At 36.2% G+C, this 16,574-nt stretch overlaps 1 protein-coding gene across 1 annotated transcript in view; it reads right to left on the bottom strand.

Annotated features, from left to right (window-relative positions):
- Nucleotides 1–16,574, bottom strand: part of XPR1 (xenotropic and polytropic retrovirus receptor 1) — a 269,974-nt gene that overhangs the window by 221,745 nt on the left and 31,655 nt on the right. The window contains exon 2 of the mRNA XM_053605329.1: nt 5,021–5,072. Within this exon, the coding sequence (XP_053461304.1) occupies nt 5,021–5,072 (52 nt within the window). The remainder of the gene's footprint in view (nt 1–5,020; nt 5,073–16,574) is intronic.

The raw sequence follows: 16,574 nt of genomic DNA on the forward strand, positions 1-16,574 counted from the left end.
ACTATTTTAAAAAATCTATGCATTGTATAATCTTTTTCCTGTTCTCGTTCCTTTTCCTTTCCTTCCTTTCTTCTTTTTTGAGATAGGGTCTCTCTGTCACCCAGGCTAGTGTGCATTCTAGAGTAGATCACAACTTCAAACTCCTTGGCTCACGTGATCCTCCAGCCCAGCTTCCTGAGTAGCTAAGACTACAAGTACGCAACATCATGTCCAACTAATTCTTTTTTTGTTGTTGTTCTTAGTAGAGATTTGGTCTCACTATATTGCCCAAGCTGGTCTCAAATTCCTGGTCTCAAGCCTCCCAGATAATAGAATTATAGGCAGCATGAGGCGCCACACCCAGCCACATTAATTTTAAGGCATCTTTTCAGGCATATAATATTTCCAAATGTAAAGGATTACACAAACATAACAAAGATTACAAAGAAGAGTAGGTAATAAAATACATACATCAAGAGATTAGATGTAAATTGACAAGCAATGCTTGAAAATAAGTCTGTAAAGATTTTTATCTATATTATTTCAGAATATAAGTACTAGTTACAATAGTTAAGGTATTTATTTTAAAAGTGGAAACTTGTGTGCAATGTATAACTGATCCATGAAATTCACTCTTGGAGGATGAATGAAACAATATAACCATCAATTTGAATTAGGTTTTTTATTTGTTTAGTAAAAAACAAGTTAAACAAAGTGTCTCAATATATTGAAACTTTGGTTGATTTGCTTTATTTGGGAAAAAGCCTACTTCATCAATGTAAAGGCATCATCCTTAAATGTTCTGTTCTACTAAGAAGAAGAACATAATAATTCACTAATATGAAAAACTGTATCTATGTTCAACTTCTTAGCAACAAAAACTGCCATATGTTGTGTCTTTTATCTAACCCACTTTTATCAAACAAACCATTTCACTCTTAAAGAATCCATTTCAAGTTGCCTTTCTTTTACTACAATTATAAATCCATTCCACCTTAAACAAAAACAGAGTATAAACTGTAAGGAAGTTACTTATTGAAATACAACATACCATAAGTAGCAAATCAGCAAAAACATTTAACTCTAATAATGATGTTATAACTACTTAACATATTCCAATAACTTCATATAGCTATTACTTAGGTTCAATTCAATTAACCTTTTAAAAATAAATGTCCCTCTAAAAATTATAAATAAGAAAAATATTAATAATAAAATAATTAAACTATCAATGAACATCAGAAGACTTGAAACCTACTGGCTTCTTACTGTCCAAAAGAAAATTATTTAAGATTTATGGCAGACACAGTGGCTCATGCTTATAATCTTAGCACTCTGGAGGCTGAAACAGGAAGATTGCTTGAGGCCTGGTCTCAACAAGACCAGCCTAAATGATAGAGTGAAATTCCACATCTCTACAAAAAATAAAAAAAATTAGTCAGGTGTGGTGGTGTAAGCCTATAGTCCCAGCTACTTAAGAAGCTGAGGCAGGCGAATTACCTGAGCCTGGCCATTTGAGGCTGCAGTGAGCTATGATCAGACCACTGTAACAGGGTAAGAGAGCAAGACCCTGTGTCAAAAAAAAAAAAAAAAGAAAAAGATATATGGCAGGAGTTTTCAACTTTGGCTATATTATTAATATTACCTAGAGGGAATGTAAAAACAAAATTAGTATCCAACAATATCAACATCAGGCATCAATACTAATGCCTTCCACTCCCAGATCCTATTTCAATTAGTCTGAGAATAAGATGGAGACCAAATATCAGTATTTGTTAAAAAATAAAAAAGACACCCCACCCAGGTAAGTTGAGTTGTTTGACAGATTCAAAAACCACTAACATACTTATACTAGAGTTTTAAAATAAGAAGAATTGAATTTGCTCTCTGGTAACAAGTTTTAAGTCTACTAAAATTTAAGACGCAGAAAGAAAATGGAAGAATGAAGTAGACATAAAACAATATTCAAAAATAATCCAGGCCTATCAAATATTTTTTTCCTTTAAAAATGTTAAAAATAGGCCAGGTGCAGTGGCTCGCACCTGTAATCCTAACACTCTGGAAGGCCAAGGCAGGAGGCCTAAGCTCACAGGTTTGAGACCAGCCTGAGCCAGAGCGAGACCTTGTCTTTAAAAATAGCTGGGCATTGTGGCGGGTGCCTATAGTCCCAGCTACTTGGGAAGCTGAGGCAAAAGAATCACTTGAGCCCAAGAGTTTGAGGTTGCTGTGAGCTATGACGCCATGGCACTCTATCAAGGGCAACAAAGTGAGACTCTGTCTCAAAAAAATAAAATAAAAATAAATTAAAAGTATAAAGTCCTACCTCAGACTTTTGACAGAGCTACATATGCTGCATTACTTTATGAATAACTGAATAACTAAACAAAAGCCTAAAATTTAAACTCAATAGCCAGGACAACACAGAGTTATCATTTAAATTTAACACTACACAAGAGACAATAAATTAATATAAAAATCACAATATAAGTGAGAGAACAGTTACAGGCCCTTTAACAACTTTTTCTAACCTCAATGCTACATAGAATATTTCCTTAAAGCACCTTACATAACCTTCAATTCTCCAGTGTTTTGGAAGAAAAAAATTCAAGTTTAAAAAGATAAAAAGAGCCAGATACAACAGCTCACACCTGTAATCCCCGCACTATGGGAGGCAAAGTGGAAGGATCACTTGAGTCCAGGAACTGGATACCAGCATGGGCAACGTAGCAAGACCTCACCACAAAAAAATTTTGAAGTAACAATAATAATAAAAAAATGAAAAAACACAAATTTTTTTTTTTAATTAGCCAGGCACAGTGGCACATGGCTGACATGGGAGGATCACTTGAGACTAGGAGTTTGAGGCTGTAGTGAGTTATGATCATGCCACAGCCTCAACAACAGGCCAAGCTGACTAGGCTGTCTCCAAATACATACATACATACATACATACTAACTACATGGTTTTACAGCTATGTTTCCATGAAAGCAAAAGGAAAGAATGAGCATAGAATATTTCCTTTCAAAACCAGCACATGTTCTGCAAGATTAGTCTACACTACTCCCTCTACAACAGGGTCCAGAGAAGTCAATGCCCTCTCATGGAAAATGAGAGAAAGACTCCTAACCATAAATATTTATCATTTTTGAGCATACTTTCACATAATTTGGTTTTTCTCTAGTAACAGCTAAAAGAAAATGAAAAAAATTACTTGGCACATACTCCAGTACAGAGGAAATGAATAAATGTCATCATAACTTTTGACATAACTCAACATGTCTTTGTTACAAATGAAATACAACCTTTTTTACAAACTGAAGAAAAGGAGTCTTACTTTGAGGATAAAATTAAAAGAACCAATAGTAAAGCAAATTAAACAGAGTGGGGAATCAGTACAATTTCCACAGATACCATTTTTCTTACATTCTTAAGATAGTTCTTGAAGTACTCCTTAGGATACGTAAGATACAACCCTATAAAGAACTAAACATGTTAAGATGCTTAAGTGTCTTGAGGTAAATATTAGAGAATTAAATATAGTCTAAAATGTATTGACATATTATAAAACTAATACCTCACTGTCAATATCTGGTTTAAAAATAAGGGAAAAGATTCTCAGACACTCAAACATATCTTTATCTCAGAATGGTTTGAGATGAAAGGTGTAAATTTCTATGTAAAAAGAAATGAGATTTTTAACTATATATCTAACTTTTATTAAACAACTTCAACATCTGTTGCTATGTCATAGAAATATGCCTCTAGTAGCTTGTCACTAAAATGTCTTCATAGAATACTAGCTTAACGTCTCATAAAGATATTACTCTGTACATAAAACCTAGAATATCCTTGGTATATACTTTTTCACATTCATCTCTCCTAAAAAATCTGATGAGGAATTTTAAAACAATGTCCAGCCTGGAACGATCACCCTCAAGAGTAGTTGTTGATCCTTGTTAGTACAGTGTTGAGTATCAAAAGAAAAAAAATAGTTGTTCAATTATCTCCTAATTATTTACTGACAAGAGGATTCCTGTAACTTTAACTTGCATCTTTCCAAACCTATCACAGTTTAACCTCATAAAAAATGAATTGCTGAGCAGAAGTTGAGGTAATAGATGAGGAAAAATCAATGAAGATAATTGGAGCAATAACTACTGCCCTCGGTCAGTCATTTTATGACTGCCAAACTGTGCATGTGTATGCATAAACATGCTTTTACATATACAATAAACATGTTCCATTGTTTTTGTAGCCATACTCTAAAGCAATGCTTTTCAACCTTTTTTATCTTATGGAACTCTTAAAACCTACTGGTGAAACTTCTGCAGCACACTTACATTGATTTAAAAAAGAGTTAAAAAAAAAGAATATACTTACCGTGCTTTGAACATCTTTCAAAAATAACCTAATTAATGATCTTTAAAAAGTTTTCCAGGCACATCTAACTTCCTCTCACAGCATACCAGTAAGTCTCAGCACACTGGTTGAAAATCACTGCTTTAAAGGCGTGACATAAATAGGAAGGAAAAGCTGTGTTACCCAAACTAATTATGGACTAAGGATTCACTGAAGGATGAATGGATATAAAAATACACTGGGGGAGGGAAGCATGACTAAAAAATTTTTATTAAACCAATATCTGTGATTCAGTCTCAAGGAGACATCAGGACACAGTAAAAGATCCAGCATAGGATAAATGTGAGCTAGACAAAGGAAATTTTTGGATTAAAAAATAAAATAATCATAATGTGTATATTTTCAAAAGCAAAAAAGATACATAAAAGGGCAGGTTATCATATTTGCTTTCTACTCTGCAGTTTAAAATATCTTTCCTTTTAAAAAGGTTTTATGTGATTTATTTTTTATTTCAGATTAATGTGATGATACAAACAATTAGGTGACAATGTTTGTATTTGTTACATAATGTCCCAGCTGAAGTTGTGTCCTGCACTCAGGAGGTGTGCCATATACCATTACATTGTGCCCATTAGGTGGGAACACAGAGTTTTCTGTGATTTAAGGGTTAATTCATCTTACCTTCTACAGAAGGTGCTTGGTCCTGAGCTGAATACAGCATATCCTTGAAAGCCTATTAGAAAGAAAATAAAGCAACAGATGAAATCCCAAGTAAACTTTATATCAAAAGCATCTGGAGCTGAACAATTCATTTTTACTATCTGAATGATTATATATAGTTCCTTTAGTTGAGAATTCAGTGGAATAACTTAGATTAAGTTTCATAAACTGAAATTCATCCAGGTGCACACCAATCCAGTATTATGAAATCTTTAAGAGGAAGGCAAATTTGTATCCTTTAAAAATTAAGGAGCATTTGGAAAAGAATGAAAAATTAACTGAGAGATCATAGACTCTTTTGACCAAGAGAAAACAGTAAAAGAAACAGAACAAAAGTCCTAGAGAAATACACTGTAACACTGAATAAGGAAATATGCAGAACTGGATACAAGTATATATTTTTAATTGTGGTTACATATCAGTAACAGAACTCACCATCTTAACCATATTTAAGTGTACACTTCAGTCATGCCAAGTACATTCACACTGTTATGCAACCAATCTCCACAACTCTTTTTATGTTGAATATAAATACTTTTCATTGGAAGTCTAGAAAGTCCTCCATATAGGTCAGGACTATAAAGATAGTATTGGTTTGTAGTTTTTTTCTGAAACCACATAGAATAACTATAGCCAACAAATACATTTAGGTAACTTAGATGGCTGCAGTTTAGTCTCGATAAATGGTTGAGGGGAAAGTAATCAGAAGCATTTCTCTGTATCTGTCAAAATGATAAAAATCAATTAAACAGATAAGACTCCAATGATGAAGAGCCAGTCATAAGATTAGGTGACTTTAGCCCCATAGCTTCAAAGCTTCAAATACCATGTAAACACTGGTAATTCCCAAACTGGCCTACAGCAGGATCCCTCAATCTCAGTAAGACTGGCCTTTGGGGGCAGATAATTCTTTGTTGGGGGAGGGGGCTATTCTGTGGGTTATTGGATTTTTAGTAGCCTACTTAGAACCTAGAAACCGTCTAGATCAGTGGTTTTCAACCTTCCTCATGTGGCAGCCCTTTAATACAGTTTCTGTGGGTCGCGACCCACAGGTTAAGAATTACTGCTCTAGATATTGGTATCAACTTCTATACCCGTAGTTGTGACAATCACATACTAGCAAATATCCCTGAAGCCAAAATGATCCCCTTTCCAACCACCAGCCTTACAATCATTCAAACATATAAATAACAAAAATGAAGGAACAAATAAACTTCCAGAGTAACTCTGGGGGGGGAAAAAAAGAAAAAGAGTACAGGTATTCAATAAAAATTGGTTGTTGGCAGGGCGTGGTGGCTCACGCCTGTAATCCTAGTACTCTGGGAGGCTGACGCAGGTGGATTGCCCTGCGCCCAGAAGTTTGAGACCAGCATGAGCCAGAGTGAGACCCTGTCTCTACAAAAAAAAAAAAAAAGCCAGGCGTTATGGCAGGCACCTGTAGTCACAGCTACTTGGGAGTCTGAGGGAAGAGAATTGCTTAAGCCCAAGAGTTGGAGGTTGCCATGAGCTGATGTCACAGCACTCTACCGAGGGCCACAAAGTGAGACTCTGTCTCAATAAAAAAATAAATAAATACAAGGAAAAAAAGAACATTTAAATAAACCCCTCAGACTACAACAGTTGAAAGCAAAATTAAAAAAAAAACAAAAAACGGAAAGAAAGGAAATTGGTCGCTGGTGTCAGACAAAAAGACAACACCCATCGTGTCAGATGTGGTATGACAAAACACCGTATCACACAATATCTTTCTGGAAAACCTGTACTAGTGAACTACAGTTTTTCTAAGATTATATTCGAAATTCGATTATATTCATTTATAGAGTATTAATTCTTAAATTTGTTTGGATTCAAAAGCCCTAGGTGAGTATAACAAAAGTATGGAATTTCTTTTAGAAAAATGTATATACACTCAATATTTTCTTAATAATTTCAAGTATCTCAGGAGCCACTAACTTCCAGACAAGAATAAGAAGTTAATCTAAAAGATCTCATCAAACATCAGAAAGTCTTTATTTCAGTTCCCAGATTAGAATTTTATAATATCTATAAGAGTGTAGACTAATAGTCAAATTACCATTCTTTAATAGGATATTTCAAGAGGGTAAATGAAGAAAAGATTGCTGAAAGCAGAGTAAATCTCTATACATTAAAATAAATTTTTTAAAGCAATAGAAAAATGTAAGGAGAAAGGGACAAGTAAATCCAGCCACAGAATAGTTATAGAAATAAATCTTATCATGGGAGCAAGTAATATCAGAAACTCCAACGGGTGAATGAAGTTCTTCTACTTCTGAGATACAATAGGAATGTGTACCATAATCAAATAATGCTATCAGGAACTAAATAAACTAACACTGACTAGCAAACTGAGTTGTACACACTAGAAGCTCAATAAATAGTTTTTGAATTCAGAAGTTTCTTCTCTGGAGAAAATTACTTTAAACATGATTTACAAAGCATACTAAATAGAATCTGACATGTAATAAAAATGAATTTGATTTCCTAAAGGAAAGCTTACCAAATTAAATTTTTAAAAGACGAATTAAAATTTTACAGAGACAAATGATAGTCTTCAATAAAACTGAATCATAATGTAACAGAGGCAAAGACCTGAAAAAGAGCAAAAATGTTTTATGAGTTATCTCTTTAAAACCCTTTCTTCCTTTTTGGGAATTAAAACCTGCATTCATGCGTGAGGCCAGTAATCAGAGGGGCAGAGGGATGTTCTTCCATTCCTTTATACCACAGGAGATGACTCAATAGAATTTCTAGTCAGAAGTCACAAGACTGTCTTCACCAGAGATGCTATAGTTAAACAGCAAATCCCAAAGCTGAAAATTCCTTTTAAAAGCTCTGTATTTCTGCTTATAGATAGGATGATGGTACTTGAAGACAAGAGTCTACTATCCTCCTCATTTGTGGGCAAATTAATAAACTTCGCTTTCCTCCTCAAACCACTAGTCCTCATTCTTCCTTCAGCCACAGGGACAAGTGCTAAACTTTCAGTAACAATAATTTCTTTTAAATGAAGACAAATATCATCAATGAAATCATAGGCAACTCTTTTGCTTCTTCCTATTTCATTTTCCTTTGATTAAGAGACACATTATGCTCTTGGTAGTAAGAGTCTGTAGAGAACTCCATAAATAAGAAACCATTCTATGCCTATGACAAGAAAATAGCCCCCATCTGGAACAAGAAAAAAAGAATGCTACAGTATTGTCTACATTATTATCTGTGGATCATTTATGAGTCACCCAGGGCACTTGCCTGGCTGAGTTGGGAGTAGTACATTCAAATCATAAAACAACAAATTCAAAGAGTTTTCTCAATTCCTACTGTTTTTACTTTTAGGAAATTGAACACTTTATATAAAACTCTGATATGTGTATAATAAATAAATCAATATGCACTTAGAATTTGTGTGCATTACAAAAATGTTCTTTGATTTCCAAAGGATTAAAAGTAATCTTTAACACATCAGCATCTCTATTATAATCTGAGTGTTAAATATTTTTTGTTATAATGTTACTGAAATATATAATTTCCAACCAAGACAAAACCCCTAATACAATTCAAGTAACAGTAAAATCTTTCCAGCTAAATCCAAACATAACCACAAAACCAATGCCATTCAACCAACAACATTTATGTGACAGGAAAAAAAGATGCTGCTTTATTCAAACAAAATCTCACACTGTAACATGAATATAATGGTCAACGCCAATATACAAGTTCATTTGAGCTTTGGAATGCTTATATTACCATATGAGATGTGATGCAATTCTCCAAGTACTTGTCTCTATGGTGAGGCAGAGTAACAGAGTGGTTAGGCGCTATGGAGTCAGACATGTGTATGAAAACACTTAACACTAACTATGTACTATGTGTAACCTTGGGAAAATAAACTTCTCTTTACCTTGGTGCCTCATCTATAAAACAGGACTAGTGACTGCACATACCTTACAGGTCTATCATGAGGATTAAAAACTCTTAAAACAAAATGTTAATTTTGTTTCATAATCATACACAAAGAGTACTTGTAACACTATCTATAATAGAGAAGGTGCTCAAAAAACATTAGCCAATAGAATGAACTACCACAAAATTTACATCACACAATGAATGGGCTGTGACATCACCTGACCCCCTATGGGGCACGAATACATCATTTATGCATTAGATATGCCCCAGTTCTTTATAAGCCTACCATACAGAATATAGTTCCATCGGCAGCCAATATACCAAACACAAACACAGGCACTGCAATCTTCTGACCTTACTAATTCACTAAATGATCACTTAGATGATCTAGAGTATGTCCCTATTTTATTTGTAGATTACTGCTGACATGAACGGCAACATTTATATTCTCATAAGAATGCTACGGATGCCTAAAAAAATACATGCAGATCTCAGTTTGAGTATGTTTTATTAAGGTCTCTTAATTACACTAAATTATTTAAACTAAAAAATTATTTAAACTTTGCACAATATGCTTATTGTACTAATAAGATATAGTTCAAACTAGAACATGTATATTCAATGAGAACATGAAAACAAACTTCAACACTGTTAATTTTTAATAATTCAAAATAGATCCCTAATCTCCTTTCCAAGGCACCAAAGGATTTCAAAGGGCATTTAAAGGCGATCAGAAGCTAGAAAAGCTCCTAATTCCTATCAGCTCACCATGAGCCTCATACATAACATACTGTAAATATTATCACCACCATCAATAAAATACATAACCTATGTTGCTCTCATTCACTTCAACATTCATTCAAAGTCAGCACACTGCAATCTATTGGATTAACAAACAATAAACAAAGGTATTTAAAGAGGAAGGGAAAGGAATATTTGTCTTTATAATCCTTTAAAAGAGTCAGAATCCTTGTTAACATGTAACAATTGAATAAAATTTACTTTTTTATCTGAACAACTTTACCCAATGGAAACTCTGAATAATAAAACTTACACATATTCTTAAAAAATATGTGCTCTACGGGAGGCTGAGGCAAGAGAATCACTTAAGCCCAGGAGTTGGAGGTTGCTGTGAGCTGTGTGACGCCACGGCACTCAACGGAGGGCCATAAAGTGAGACTCTGTCTCTACAAAAAAAAAAAAAAATATGTGCTCTACAGAGAGAGAAAGAAGGAGGGAGGGATGAAGAAAGGAAGAGCAGAGAGCGGGAAGGAGGGAGGGGGTGGGGCCTTGGTGTGTGCCACACCTTTTGGGGGCAAGACCCGATTGCAGGAGGGACTTTACCTAACAAATGCAATCAGTATAACCTGGTTTGTTGTATCCTCAATGAATAACCAACAATAAAAAAAAAGAAAAATATATGTGCTCTATGTACTCATCTACAGCACCCTAGAAATATTCTCTAAGTATCTCCTTTTTGGTTTCTACTTCTTTTTGCATTCCCTTTTTAACTTATTTCACCAGAAATATGTGAATAATGTGCAGTTAACATCTGACAGGATTTGTCTCATCGTCTAAAAATCAGTAATGTTTTCCTGATGCTGAAATATCAAGACAAAATTATAAACCTCAAATTATATTTGTCTCAATCAAATTATAAACCTCAAAAAGAGAGCATCTAGCATTCTCAGGTGTACTATACAAAGGAATCAAATTCCTAAATAATCTTCATTTCTGCCCCAGAATAGAAATAAACTAACCTACGCTTTGTTTTCTGAGGTTTTGGGGACAGAATCTTTCTTTGTTGTCCAAACTAGCGTGCAGTGGCATACACATAGCCCACTGCAACCCCAAACTCCTAGGCTCAAGCAATCCTCCTGCCTCAGCCTCCTGAGTAGGTGGGACTATAGACACACATCACCACTTCAGCTAATGTTTTTGTGAATTTTTCATAGAGGTGAGTTCTTGCTATGCTTGCCCAGGTTGGACTCAAACTCTTGCTGTGAGCTATGATGCTACAGCACTTTACCCAGGGCAAAAGCTTGAGACTCTATCTCAAAAAGTAAATAAATAAATAAATAATCTGTACAGCTAGTAAAAACTTTTAAATTCCTATTGCCCAATATATTAAAATTAATGTACTTTTGTATAATCTAAAACCTATCATTTGTTAGAAGCATTATACAGGAGTCATTTTCATGGAATTCAAAAGTGCCCAGTCATCAAGAGACAATTCAACATGAAGTTGTTACAACATTAAAGTTGTACTAAATTTATTAAATAAAATGTATATTAAATGTATAAAATATATCTAATTTATAATAGAACTAATTTGAGATAAATCATGTTATGGTCACATTAATAAACTTCTGCACTAATATACTCTGACATTCACTGACATGGCTTTGACTATTCCATACGAATACCTCCTGCACCTATGTCCTTGGCAACATGTACTACAAACTCAGGATGTTAAAATTCAATTGACTTTTTTTTCCCCAAAGTCCGCTCTTCCATGTTCTTTATTTACATTAATGTCATCACCACTATCCAAAACACAAAGACCCACAATCTCAGTCATCATTGTCTCACTGAACAGTACTTACACTGTGCAGGTACTAGACACTTTGGATACAATCTGAGGAAAATAAAAATCCCTCTTCTAGTGGAATTAAGATCTTTGCCATTTCCTTCTTTCTTTCTGTACATGTGCAGATCTGGTTCAGTCAAATGCACTACCATAACCTCTTTTGCACTTATTCTCTCCTATCCTTTTATCACCTAAACTCTCTTTTTTTTTTTTTGAGACAGAGCCTCAAGCTGTCGCCCTGGGTAGAGTGCTATGGCATCACAGCTCACAGCAACCTCCAACTCCTGGGCTCAAGAGATTCTCCTGCCTCCGCCTTCCAAGTAGCTGGGACTACAGGCACCTGCCACAACGCCTGGCTATTTTTTTGGTTCCAGACATCATTGTTGTTTGGCGGGCCCGGGCTGGATTCGAACCCACCAGCTCAGACGTATGTGGCTGGGACCTTAGCGTCTTGAGCCACAGGCGCTGAGCCTATCACCTAAATTCTTAACTGGTTTAATCACCTACAAATTTGCATCTCTATCACATATATTACAAACTGCTGCCAAATCAATCTTCCTAAAGCACCAGTCTGATACTCTTGCTCAAAAAGGATTTCTCCATGGCCATAAAATAAAGTCTATGCTCTTCCATTGGCCTCTAAAGCACACAGAATGATCCAATCTACCTTTCCAGATTCATCTTCCGAACTGGAGAAAACTACTTTCATTTTCACAACCTCATACTCAAAACAAAATGAGTTATTTATTATTCATTTTAGAAACTACAATATTTCTTCCATCTTTGCATCCACCTGGAATCCCTTCCCCTTAAAACTAACTCCCGAATCTTAACCATACTTCAAGGTCTAGATCAAATTTAAAGGATTATGCTTTGTTCTGATTCCTTCAGCTTGAAGTCATTGCTCCCTTTTCTGAAATCCTGTTGTACTCTATCTGAAACCACTGACAGTCCTTAACAGTTCTCCTCTTATGTTTTAATTATATGCCATATCACTTGTTCCCCAGTTGACTGTAAGGACAGAGTTCTATCCATCTTGCTTGAACTTTGACAGAAGAGGCACACTGTAAATATTTCTAGATTTAAGATCAACATTCAGCAAGTTGCTAATCGTTATTCACTCAAACATTACTGAAGCACTACGTTAGTCTTTAAAGAAACAAGAGGAATCAAACAAGAAAACATACAAAATTATACAATATGCTAAATACTACAACAAAATAATGAACAAAGCATAAAGAAGGCTAATGTAACAAGCAGTGGGAAAAAATATGAAATAGATGAAATATGAAAAAGAGGAGAGATACCTAGAAGCAAAATAGAAAGATTACACAAACAACTAACCATGAGCTAAGGAAATTAAAGATCTCTAAAATTTTGAGCCCAAATGTCTTAGTGCTTTTAGGCTGTTTCTGTTGACCCCTTCACTGTGGACTGTGAAAAATGAATTTTTATTGTTTAAAAGCCACCCAGAATTTTTGTAGTAACAGCCAAAACAAACTAAGACCAAAGGTAAAAGAAGGATGGCTAGTGAAACTAATATTAACTAAGCTGGGAAAACATCTAATGAAAGACTTGGGCAAAGAAACAAGAGGAGTTTGGGTTAACAAGCCACTTCAGATAACCACATGACAAGTGAGATGGTCAGCAGACAGACAAAAATACAGATCTGCAATTACGAGTTGGAAATCTACATAAAAGTAATTTGAAGATGCTTAGTCTCTATGTTAATTAAACTTCTCAGAAAGTAAGAAGTGGGTCAAGGACAGCATCTTTTGGAATATAAAGCAATATAGAGAGAACAAGGAAAAATCAGGCAAATATACAGTAACCCAAGAATTAAAGAGCAAGGGAAGAATCTGAGAGGACGACACAGTTGAAAGCACCAAGAATCTGTCCCCCTTCCTAGACAACAACTTCACTGGCAGAATGTCTGACATAATTATTTTGGAATTCTATAGTCTACTGAAGCCTTTCAACCAGTCCCAGGTGAAGGCTGGGACTATAAACTGAAGTTAATCTCAGTCAATTTCAGCTCTTAGCACAGTGCTACTGCTATCCTTTAGTCCAGCCCCATGGCAGGTAGCTGTGGACATGTTCCTGGAGCAGCATGCACACAGCCTACCAGAGCCATGGTGGGCAAATAAATAAATAAATAACCCTGTCCTCCAAATATAAGGCAAGGATCTGTGCTCTGATTGCTGATTGTTGCTTCTAATCACAGAGGCACAAACAAACAAGTAGGCAGCCATTCTTTTTTTTTTTTTAAAGGCACAAATATTTATTAGCAGACAGATGGAAAAACAGTCATGGCGTGATTTTTTTTTTTTTAACTCAAGACATTTCTATTCTCGTCTCTAATTCTTTCTGATTAGCAGTTGACGAGGTGAAAGATGGGATGACCCAGCATTGTAGATGGTCAGATGGCAGGATTCTTCACGATGTGGGATGTCATAAAGAGGGCACAGCATGGCAGGACTCTAGACTTCCAATGCTTCACTGGAGCTATTAGACCCGAGGCTGCCATATTGTCAAGGTTCATTCATGAATGTGCAGTGGGGGCAGTACCCATATGCCTAACCAATCACCAGTCTCAAAAACACTCATTTGGCCAGATATTCCTTCTATATTATCCTTCATGCTGACTGGCAAGCCTGCTGATAGGGATTTTGATAATTATATTTGAGGGGCTATGTAACCACACCTGGAGTGTCAATTTCTGATTAGAATTTTTCAAATGCTAAAACTCCATTCTTGTTACACATACTCACATGTTGCAAGACTTTTTGCCCAGAGGCTGAAGTGACTACCAGGGAACTTAAGAGGGGCAGTGATCCCTACCTATCCCACCTTCATTTTTCTTTTTCTCCCCTTTTGGGTATAATAATATCAAGGACTAGGAAATTCAAAACCAAACACACATATGAGAAAAATTAGAAAATGACTGTGCATGCTTAGAGAAAGATGCAGGCTCATAAAAGACCTGAAAAGGCCTTAAGTTTATACCTTAGGCTGATCCTTGGCACAAAGAGAGAGCGCTTTCAACCCTCAAAAAACAAAATCAATCAAAAACCCAACAAAAAAATAGCAGTTTTTAAAAAAAGCAAATCCTGAAAAGGAGAATGATTTGCAGAGTCACCACATCATTAGATTCAAATGTTCAGTTTTCTTTTTTTTTTTTTTAGTAGAGACAGAGTCTCACTCTATCGCCCTCGGTAGAGTGCCGTGGTGTCACACAGCTCATAGCAACCTCCAACTCCTGGGCTTAGGCGATTCTCTTGCCTCAGCCTCCAGAGTAGCTGGGACTACGGGCGCCCGCCACAACGCCCGGCTATTTTTTTGTTGCAGTTTGACCGGGGCTGGGTTTGAACCTGCCACCCGCCGGCGCCCTAACCACTTGAGTCACAGGTGCTGCCCTCGAATGTTCAGTTTTCAACAAAAAAAATCACAATACACACAAAGAAACAAGAACATACTGTGTGTAACCCAATCAAAGAACAGAGTAAATCAATAGAAATTGCCTCTGAAAAACATAGATGGCAGATGTACTAGACAGACTTTGAAACAACCATCTTAAAGATGCCCAGGGCAGCACCTGTGGCTCAATGGATAGGGCGCCAGCCCCTATACTGAGGATGGTGGGTTCAAACCCAGCCCCAGCCAAACTGCAACAAAAAAATAGCTGGGCATTGTGGCGAGCACCTGTAGTCCCAGCTACTCGGGAGGCTGAGGCAAGAAAATTGACTAAGCCGAGGAGTTGGAGGTTGCTGTGAGCTGTGTGATGCCATGGCACTTTACCGAGGGCAGTAAAGTGAGACTCTATCTCTACCAAAAAAAAAAAAAATTAAAGATGCACAAAGAATTAAGGAAAGAGCCGGGCACAGTGGCTCACGCCTGTAATCCCAGCACTGTGGGAGGCTGAGGAGGGAGAATGGCTTGAGCTCAGGAGTTCGAGACTCGCCTGAGTGACAGTGAGATCCCGACTCATGAAAAAAATGGAAAAACCCAGCTAGGCGCCACAGCAAGTGCCTGTAATCCCAGCGGCTTCCGGAGGCTGAGGCAGCGGGGTGCCCGCAGCCCGAGTCTGAGGTTGTGGTGAGCTACCACGCCCACTGCACTCTGCTCAGGGGCATAGGGTGGGACCCTGTCTCAACAAAAAAAAAAAAAGAATTAAGGAAAGATGTGGAGAAAGGCCGGGTGTGGTGGCTCATGCCTATAATCCCAGCACTCTGAGAGGCCAAGGCAGGTGGACTGCCTGAGCTCACAGGTTTGAGATCAGACGAACCAAGAACAAGATCCCATCTCTAAAAATAGCTGGGCATTGTGGCAAGTGCCTATAGCTATAGTCCTACCTACTCAGGAGGCTGAGGCAGGAGAATCGCCTCAACAGTTTGAGGTTGAGGTTGCTGTGAGCTGTGACACCATAGCACTCTACCAAGAGTGACAAAGTGAGACTCCGCCTCAAAAAGGAAAAAAAAACTTTGGAGTATCTCAATCAGTGGACCAATATATTCTAAGTATAAAAAGAAAAGAAAAAAAAACCCTACTAAGTATATTCAGCAAAAATGTCCTTCAAAAGTGAGAGAGAAATTAAGAAACTATTTCCAGATAAACAGCTGAAGGAGTTTGCTATCACTAGATCTAATCTGCAAAGAAATGGTTAAGGGAGACTTGCAAAGTGAAATGAAAGAACATTAGACAATAACTCAAAGCTGTATTAAGAAATAGATCTCAAAGAAATAAAGATCTCTTTATTTACCCAATTATAAATACATAGTCAATTATAAAAGCTAGTATTATTATAACAATGGTTTATAACACCTTTTATTTTCTATATGATTTAAGAGTCTAATGTATTTAAACAATTAGTATTTTAAAGTTTAGGCACACACAATAATGTAATTTTATGACTTCTGAACAACTGAAAGGGGTGGGAATGAAGCTGTAAAGAAGGAGAGTTTTTGTAAGTTGTTTAAGTTAAACTGGTATAAATTCAAATTA

This window comes from Nycticebus coucang, chromosome 10, assembly GCF_027406575.1.
Source record: "Nycticebus coucang isolate mNycCou1 chromosome 10, mNycCou1.pri, whole genome shotgun sequence".
Classification (NCBI taxonomy): Eukaryota; Metazoa; Chordata; class Mammalia; order Primates; family Lorisidae; genus Nycticebus; species Nycticebus coucang.